Below are 10066 nucleotides of genomic sequence, written 5' to 3' on the forward strand. Positions count from 1 at the left end.
GACTCAAAAAAAAATTCTATGGCGAGTCATACCATGATGCGGCAGATGTAGACTAATGTCTAATCAGGCAGGATATGTGTGTGTGATCAGATCTTTTTATCCTGATGCATTATGCGTCGGTGATTACACGCAGAAGCTGTCCATAGATTTCCTGGTGCCATCTCTGTGTTGTACATCAGTAAGACAGGAAATTAGTCACTCTGTAAAGTACTTTGAGATCCTTGAACAAAAGGAGATATAGTTGATGTAAGTCATTCATTATTAAACCTGCAGATGAGGCCCTTTAGCGATTCTACATTTTGACAAACAAACCCCCCATTACGCGTTCTGCAAGTAGAATCTAAATGACGACGTGCGAAATGCTTTTTTTTGTTTGTTTTTGGTCTCCTTGCTGGGTTTTAGAAAAAGCCTCATGCAGTGCTACACGTGACGCAGGATCTCATTCGACAGGAAGATGTTGGGATGTGTGCCTGATTTGGGTGGAGGGTTGTTTGTTCGGTGGCAGTATAACATGTTCGCCACCATTGATGACTCATAAGCGTGGTTAGCTCGTGCTCCCTGGCTTCTGGTGAGGCTGCGCAGTTACGGCACTCGCACTCTCTCCTTCTGTCCCTGCAGCATGAGCATGGAGCACCAAACATGGCCGACGGCGCATTTCACAGGCTGGAAATAAGACACCGAATTACTGTAATGGCAAAATCATTAAGCGCCCATGGTAGTCACAGGCTCTTTCCTGGAGAAAATGGCCAATGAAAGCAGCTGCTCACCCCTGTGAAAGTGCTGCCGTGGCATCTCATTCGGCTCCACTTTGCTGGTTGTTATTTTTTTGTCTGTGTGTGTGTATGCGTATGTGCTTCTATGTTTTCACAATCATCTGGGCACTTGTCTGATATTTGCATATGCTAATTTGTCACTTGCATTAGGGTATGTGCTTATGACAATGTTCTCACCTGACATACTTCCATACAGTCTCCATGTATGGGTATCGTGTATTTCTGCATGCTCATTACATGGTCAGAGAACCAGTAGGATTTGAAGGTGCCATATTCTCCTTTGCCTACGCCTAAATGGTGCAGCTGCAATGTGTTGCAGTGCATGCAAGCTGCAGAGAGTGCATGACATACATCTACCATGCAAAGCAGGAGATGTCCAGAGCAAACGTGGGAAAAGAAAACAGCACATGCGGATGTGAGCTGTTTGTCTGGGGAGACATATTTCAAGCATGGACTCTTGGGAAGAAGGCAAGCCAGCTCCGATGCCTTAACCCTCCACCTCAGAGGTTGGCAGTGCCGGCGGCGAGTGTCAGCCCTGCTGAGTACCCAGAGGACAGGACACCTGGTGCGGAGGAACAGGCCATCCCTAGTGGGAGTAAATGCAAGGTAGTGATATTTTGCTCTAAGAGAGAGTTTAAAGTTAATGGGGCCGTGATAGACGGGACTGTATCGAGAACCATGGGCCGTGCACGAACTATGGCATGAGTCATGGGAAATCTATACCGAGACATTATCAGTATGGACATTATGTTGATGAGTGAGCGCTCCTCGTGTGCAGTTATTTCCAGTGATGGGCACGGTGTCAATGTCTATGCTGCAGCAGTGGTTTAATTTGAAATGAGCAGCTAAATGTGATGTATTAATTGCTTGCTTAGAGCATAGCCAGAATAGAAGAATAATTAAATTATCGAATCGGTGCATATAAATAATAACCACATCTTCTCATTTAATAGATGTAAAATGCGCACCATGCCAGTCTGCCTGTGTGCATGGCAGCATCTGTCTTGGCTCTGTGGGGTTTCTCATGCAGGAGCATGGGAGGAAGTGGGGCTGCTAACTGGGTGTGATTTATTGACAGTCATTAAGGCAGGGGCAGTCGCAGCATGGCAGACTGTTCTCCGCAGTGCTCCTTGGGGCTAAGCTGTGTTTATTTAACAGCTGGGTATGGAGCACAGCTTAATGAATTAGACACACGCAAACTGGTGCGTGCACACAAACACACACACACACTTCATCACACAAACACACATACACATTTATTAGCAGGTAAGTTATTGAAGTGTATTCGTTCTATATCCTTTCTGACAGCTCTTGGCAGCTAAAGTCTTTTTTATAAGTGGACCAGCATTTTATCTTACATACTTGCATCACACTGGTCTTCCTCTACAGAATAGAGCTCACTGGTCTTCCTCTACAGAGTAGCGCTCACTGGTCTTCCTCTACAGAATAGAGCTCACTGGTCTTCCTCTACAGAGTAGCGCTCACTGGTCTTACTCTACAGAGTAGTGCTCACTGGTCTTCCTCTACAGAGTAGCGCTCACTGGTCTTACTCTACAGAGTAGCGCTCACTGGTCTTCCTCTACAGAGTAGCGCTCACTGGTCTTCCTCTACAGAATAGAGCTCACTGGTCTTCCTCTACAGAGTAGCGCTCACTGGTCTTACTCTACAGAGTAGCGCTCACTGGTCTTCCTCTACAGAATAGAGCTCACTGGTCTTCCTCTACAGAATAGAGCTCACTGGTCTTCCTCTACAGAATAGAGCTCACTGGTCTTCCTCTACAGAGTAGAGCTCACTGGTCTTCCTCTACAGAATAGAGCTCACTGGTCTTCCTCTACAGAGTAGCGCTCACTGGTCTTACTCTACAGAGTAGCGCTCACTGGTCTTCCTCTACAGAATAGAGCTCACTGGTCTTACTCTACAGAGTAGCGTTCACTGGTCTTCCTCTACAGAGTAGAGCTCACTGGTCTTCCTCTACAGAGAAGAGCTCACTGGTCTTCCTCTACAGAATAGAGCTCAGTGGTCTTCCTCTACAGAGTAGAGCTCACTGGTCTTCCTTTACAGAGTAGCGCTCACTGGTCTTCCTCTACAGAGTAGAGCTCAGTGGTCTTCCTCTACAGAGTAGAGCTCACTGGTCTTCCTCTACAGAGTAGCGCTCACTGGTCTTCCTCTACAGAATAGAGCTCACTGGTCTTCCTCTACAGAGTAGAACTCACTGGTTTTCCTCTACAGAGTAGAGCTCACTGGTCTTCCTCTATAGACTATAGCTCACTGGTCTTCCATTCTACTTCTCAGTATTTCTACCTTAGTTTATTTATTGATTTATTTTTGGGGTACGTGGTCAGCTTTGGAGCCAAGTTTTTCTAGCTGAAGTGTCCAGTGGCCTAGACAGTTCTGCCTTTCTTTCCTAATCTCCCATTTAACACGGGCACTTCAGTGCTTTTAAACTTAAGTCAACACTGTTTACTTTGTTCTGAGAGTCCTCCCTTCTTCAGCAGGAGGCTTAGCTTGAAGCTGCCTTGCTCTAAGGTGGGGCTGTTGTATTTGAAACAGCTTAGAGTACAGGATAAAGTGGGAGATTATTTAACACAATATTAAACTATTATACTTTTGATATATTTCCCAGTGCTATGCACCCATCTTAATGCCTAATAATCTGATGACTTATTTACACTTTAATTTGCCTTTCATTCAGATTAATGATGTTGTTTGTGCATGGGAATCAATGAATCGAGATAAATATTTTACATTCATTCCTAAAAGGTCACAAGATCATTATTGTATCAGTTTGTGCCTTAGTAGAATTGCACCTCTCTCCTCCTAAGAAGAGCAAATTCTGTTTCTAAAGCAAAACCTGCTGCCTTCAGCTAGTTCTCTGGACATTTATATGGCATCTGCTTTACTGGATCTAGGCTGCAGTGATAAAACACGAAGGCTGAGGTGAATGAGAAAGAGCGTTGATGGAATCCAGGGCTTTGCTATGGTTCAGCGTGGGATGGAAGTATTTTATATTATCACAGCCCATTCCAGTCACATGGCGTTGGCTCTCTTTCCTGTACTGAAATAACCTAATGCTAGCAGTGCAGACCAACTCTTGGAGGCGTGGGGGGGGTGGGGTGGTATTTTTCGATTTGAGACAGATGGAGCGACGAAGCAGACATGTGCTGACTGACTCGCGCGTGGAGCGGCAAACACTCTGTAGTGGGGAATGTTCTGAGAGATGGAACGTTTGGTATGCAAATTTAACCTAACACCTCGCAAGGTGTGAGGACTCCATTTCAAATACCTTGTCATAGCGCTATACAGACATGGCTATGCTGAAAAAGAAACAGCTGTAGAATGTCCTCATTTTGCTCCATCACAAAGTTGGCGAGTGTTCACAGAAATTATTTATCCACCCAGACAAAAGACTTTCTGCTTCATGGAATGCCTTAAATACATTATTTATTATTGAAGTCAAATGTTGTAACACATATGTCATAAATATTATACTATACAACAAACATTTTTGAACATATTCAATTAAAAAAAAAGACAGTGATAAGTCTTGCGTGAAAAGATCTCAAATGAGAAACACAAGTAAACATTGAACTGGTACAACCTTAAATATGGTACATATGCCATGAATTAAGCTGGTTTGGAAGGTTTTCAGGAAGTAGTGAGAGGGTCAAACTGTACTCTGTTATCTTCATGCCCTTCAGACAAACTAAGCTATAGACACGTGAATTGAAGTTCAGGGCTGGCTCTGCTGAAGATGGAGTTTAGAACAGCGTGCATGACACTTTACTGAGTCCTGGTTATGCTGTCATGTACTCTGGTCTAGGGGCTCGTGTGTACACACAGGAGAGCAGGAGAAGATGGAGAATTTAGACAAAAGCACCAGTAGCTGTATCTCACTATAACACTACTCTTCATAAAGGTTTATTTATTTTTGTATGCAGTTTTTACATAATTTCATCAATTCTCCATTACTTTACATCCCATAGAAATAACCAAATAAGGCCGATTTACTTTTAAAAGGTGGAATAAATTTGGAATCTGACCAACTTCTTAAAGCTTTGATCAAATAAGGGCTTCATGATTTCGTCTCACTGGCCAAAACGTCTGTATATGGATGTATATCAGCAGCTTGTTTTTCTACTTGACTGTTTAGGATGCAAAAATGCATAGTTTATGAGTTCTAACTAAATATTCTACTCTGTTTCCAAAGCTATGGCAATGATTACAGGTTATACTTCATTAAAGATATGACACAGGCCATTATGGGGCAGACATAATGTGAGCTGCTGCCATGACGTATCTGTAAACTGCAACACTGCCAGAAGGGTGCAGTGTAAGCTGCCTCATTCACTCTCCGAAATAACGCCAGCACACATCTGCATTTATCATATGCGTCATGCACACTCTCAGTGGTACAGTGCGGTCTCCAGAGGAATGGACCATTAACCTCAGTCCCGGTTAATATACACAATTACATCCCATTAAAGACAAGTAACAAATTTTTCACAACATTTTGGCGTTAAGCTATTTGCAGGACGATAGGTACTACTTCATCACAAGAGAGCAAAAAGATCAAACGAACTACTGTCACACAAACTACAATACAGTACGGAGGTTTTTTTTTTTTAAAAGGACAAGGTTCACAGTTTCAACACTGCTCATTGGCCTCACCACAACTGAGAGACATGCACAGTTTAAAAGCCCACAAAGACTGTAAATATCCACACAAATACACCTTTTTTTTTTATCATGTACAGAACACCGAGTTAGACATTATGGGAATCTGGGCTATACGGTGGGAGTTCTGCAGTGCTCCATCTGCATTTGTTAAACACATCACCTGAAGATAGGAACTCAGGACGTCCTAATTCAATAATCTGTCCCCAATAACGTTTTTGGCCATTAGATAAACACACAATTTTGGGTATTTATACGTTGTTTTGTTGGACCTTACTCAGCTGCGGAAGGTCCAAGAACATTCCCCTGGGGGACGCAGTCCAGTTTTGGCAGCTGCTATACTTGTGCCCACCAAGAGGTTGAAAAGCAGCCTGGAGCTGAAGGAAAGAACCAGACAGTATCTGAGCAGTAACAGCAGATGTAAGCAGTAACTGTAGACATAGTGGTGTCCATAAGTAGTTGAACTATGGTACAGTTTCACTTCTGTTTTGCCTTTCCACATGGGATTTGAAATAACGACAGTGAGGCTAAAGTGCAGACTATCAGGGTATGTACATCCACATTAGGTGACGCGTGTAGGTATTACACTCTATACACAGACCTCCCATTTTAAAGGAGCACACAAGAAAGTGGAGACTCACTTGAACAGAGAGTATGTAGACACAGTGTCAGAGACTACAATAAATGCAAGAATAACCCAACATGAAAGGGAATTACACTAGACTTTTAAACCTCAAGATTAACAAGGCCAAGTCACGGCTTGCAAAAAAAAAGAACAAAGAAAAGTCTGTCGAGTTTTGGTAGAACATGTGATGGACAGATGAGATGAGGATTAGCCTGTATCTTGGACATATGAAAGAAGTGTCAAAAGACGGAGAGACTCCATGCCGAAAGAACAGCATCTTCTCTGTAAACCACAGCTGAGTGAGCAGGCGTGGAACTCACCCAATTGTATTTTTCTAATGATCTGAGTGCCAAGTGGCTGGTCAAAGCTAGTCTAAAGGAGAATATTAACTGACCAAATGCATCAAAACCCAAAGGAGGATGCTTTCACCATTAGGCATTATGCTGAGCCAAGGCATCGTTCTGAAAGGTAATCTGGAGTTTTTTCAGGGGCAAAATGTGCAGGGTTTGTAAGTGGCTAATTTAGTCAAGTAACTAAAAACACACTGAGCATTTGCCTTTCTGAAAATAATATTGAAGGACAAACAAGCAAGCAAACAAGCAAACAGAACACTGCTGACAAAGGCAGGGATGATGGCTATATTACCAGATATAACACACACAGATAATCTACTCAATAGATTTTGCAACCAAGTACCAAACATACCAGTTTTTTTTTTACTTTGCATTATTACTTTGAACCCTTTAAAGGAGGGAACATTAATAAATAAATTAAAATTTTATATATATATATATATATATATATATATATATATATATATATATCTTTCCAATAAAAGAGGACATTTTGTACTTTACCCTCACAGATGTGTTTTTTATTGAAAAACTACAGACTGGAGTACAAAGTAAAATCTTGTATCAGTGACCAGTTACTACTGCACTGTATTTGAGAGCTGAAAAATGTTTTGTTGGTAAGACACAGGCATTGGCCTTAAGCTTATTGCATGACCCCAGGTCATCTTATGGGCTGACTCCAGGTCTGCTTGAGGACTGACCCAGGGTTTGCTTAAGGGCTGATTCTGGATCAGCTGGTCCTCATATCACTTATGAGCAATGAAAGATCAGTTTGGTATTCAAAATGCTTCTTTAGTCAAACAACAGCAGATAATAAACAACAAACAAACAAACAAACAACAACAAAAAACCCAACAGTACTCTACAACAGACTGTTTCCTTTGAAATATTTCAAAATGAAAAATAAAGCAAAAATGATGAGCTGCTTAATACATTTGCTTATTCTGCAGACTTCCATAGAATGTGACTCAATAAGGAGGAGCTACAGAAGGGTTAAAGACAGCAACAGCCTGTGGACGACATCCCTAACCACTAATATCTGTTTGACCACATAAAGCCTATTATTGTTATTATTATTATTATTATTATTATTATTATCATTTATGCACACTGGATACCAGACTCGGCTCCCTCTGCTCTTCTCTTGATTTATGTCGTGGAATAGTGTAACACAAACAATAAAACACAACATATGAAAACAGGAGAGAAATATTCAGTGAGGTAGATGATAGAAGAAAAAATTTGAAAAACCTAAAACTGAAAAGGTGTAGACTCTCCACCCTGAAATGTCTCCGGCTCCACCCTCGCCCCATGTCCACTCACCAGGAGGACCTGTTGATGTGGAGCCTTGTATTTGCCTTGGACATTTAGCAAAGCAGATTCAGTGGAATGTGTTGGGGCTTTTAAAGGTGACTCACGGTACGTTTGTGATGGATGTACTGCAGTTTCCGTTTGAGTCGGTCCGGTCCGTGGACACGCATTCCTTTTTCTCTGGTTTCCCATGAGCCAGGTCACTGTCTTCCGAGCAGCACTTGCTCCGTGCCTGCTGTTCACTCTGCCAGCTGTGCCCGCTGTACCCGCACCTGTTGCACGGCTTCTTGTTGGGTTGGTGTGCCCTGTTCATGCCCAGGATCTCCTTAAAGGCGTAGCGGAATTCTGGGCTTCTGCAGTAGATGAGCGGGTTGAAGGCCGAGTTGGCATATCCGATCCAGTTTAGGATTCGGAAAAGCACCTTTATGTCCTCCACCTCGCGGACACTCACCACCACGTTGAGCACAAAGAACGGGAGCCAGCAGAGGGTGAAGATGCCCATGATGATGCCCAGAGTCTTTAGAGCCTTGTGCTCCTTCAGGCAGAACTTGGGCTTTTTGGTGACCCGGGTCTCGCCGCCATCTGCTCTAGTTCTGCTGCACATATCCTGCTGTCCGCCATCGTGGTGGAAGCGGCCTTCGGTCTTCACTATTTTCTTCAGCTGCTTCCTGGCCTCCTGGAAGACGCGGCTGTAGACGAACACCATGATCACCAGGGGGATGTAGAAGGAGATGATGGAGGAGGTGATGGCGTAGGTGCGGTTGGTGTGGAACTCGCAGCAGGTGGTGTTGTTATAGCACCGCTCTGCCACGATGTCATCAGAGATCCACCACTGCAAATAAATGGGCAGATAGGAGATGAGCCCGCCTATAGTCCACACTAGCAGAACCACGACTCGAGCCTTGCACTTGGTCAGCAGGGACTGGTAACGGAAAGGCGACGTGATGGCCAAGTACCGGTCCAGGGCGATCACACAGAGCGTATCAATGCTGGCTGTCACACAGAGCACATCAGTGGCAGTCCAGAAGTCACACCAGAACCTTTTGAAGTGCCACGTGTTGCGAACGATGTAGATGGCACCAAAGGGCACTACCACCAGTCCCATGATCAGGTCGGCGCAGGCCAGTGACATGATGAAGCAGTTGGTGACATTCTGAAGCCTCTGAAAACGGGCTATGGCTAAGATCACCAGCACATTGCCAAAGACGATGGCCAGGACCAGTATGGACATGGCGATGCCCAACAGGACCATGTGTAGCTCAGGGTAGGTGGGTGAGCCGGTAATGTTCACCAGTGCAGAAGAGTTCATAGAAACAGGGGTCTGTGTGGTTTCCATGAGCTGACAGAGTGAGAGAGAGAGAGAGAGAGAGAGAGAGAGAGAGAGAGAGAGAGAGGGAGGAAGGAAGAAAATACAAAAGATAAATGAATGAAATAAAGAACTACATTTATGGATAAAACATTTAAAATAGCAAACAAGAATGAGACCCTAACACATAGAAAGCCAAACACATAGAAAGAAAAACAAGGTTAACAGATCAAAAGTAAATCATTCACAAACCTTCATAAATAAAGTCCCATGTTCCACCTTTATCTTTTCCCATTCAAACTAAGAAAACTCTCACTTTGCAGAAGTCCTTAAAGAGGTCCCCCTAATATGGGCTTACATGCTCCAGCTCTTTATCTCTCTGCCTGTTTCTTCTTTCTCTCTCTTTCTCGGTAATTTGCACTCTGTTGCTCTTTCTCGTTCTTTTCCTCTCTTTCACAAGCACAGTTGCTCCACTGGGCTGCGCCCCCATTGAATGTGGCTCGTAGGTTTTTTGTGAGAGCCCTTATAACGTTCTGTGATGACATCACAGCTGATCTGTAGCCAATGAGATGCCTGGTGAGAGGTGAAGGCTGTTCTGCATTTGAACAGACTGATTGCATAGCTACAAAGGAAATCAGACAAAAAAACAAAACAAAACCCTTCTAATCTGGACTTTCAAATGGATTTTTAGTATGGTTATGTTAGTTCATGCTATGTATTTTGTGTCAACTTTGTCAAGTTTTAATATATCATATTTGACATTATCACTCTGAAGGTGATAACACTTGAAATTGTAGCTTATATTGTCCTGAAAAATTTCACATCTAAATGTAGAGTTTTAGTACCCAAGTTTTACTGTATCCAATAAATCAAATAAGTTAAATAAAATTGAATTGTTTAATATATTATGTGAAGCAGAAATATGCCATGAAAAGTGAATTTGATGCAAGTGGAAGATTTCTTTATATTTTTTATATTACTGGCATCAATAAACACCTCTCTCTTATTGATAAGAGATCTACCA

General features: G+C 42.9%; 1 protein-coding gene across 1 annotated transcript; it reads right to left on the reverse strand.

Annotated features, from left to right (window-relative positions):
- Positions 1-4197: 4197 nt before the first annotated feature.
- adrb2a (adrenoceptor beta 2, surface a) lies at positions 4198-9531 on the reverse strand. The gene is made up of 2 exons (XM_027025741.3): positions 9295-9531; positions 4198-9075 (listed from the first exon to the last, which is right to left on the reverse strand). The coding sequence occupies exons 1-2, from the start codon at positions 9298-9300 to the stop codon at positions 7840-7842; spliced, it is 1242 nt and encodes a 413-aa protein (XP_026881542.3). The 5' UTR covers positions 9301-9531; the 3' UTR covers positions 4198-7839.
- Positions 9532-10066: the final 535 nt, after the last annotated feature.

Source organism: Electrophorus electricus, chromosome 16 (assembly GCF_041902795.1).
Source record: "Electrophorus electricus isolate QZ-2024a chromosome 16, ASM4190279v1, whole genome shotgun sequence".
Classification (NCBI taxonomy): Eukaryota; Metazoa; Chordata; class Actinopteri; order Gymnotiformes; family Gymnotidae; genus Electrophorus; species Electrophorus electricus.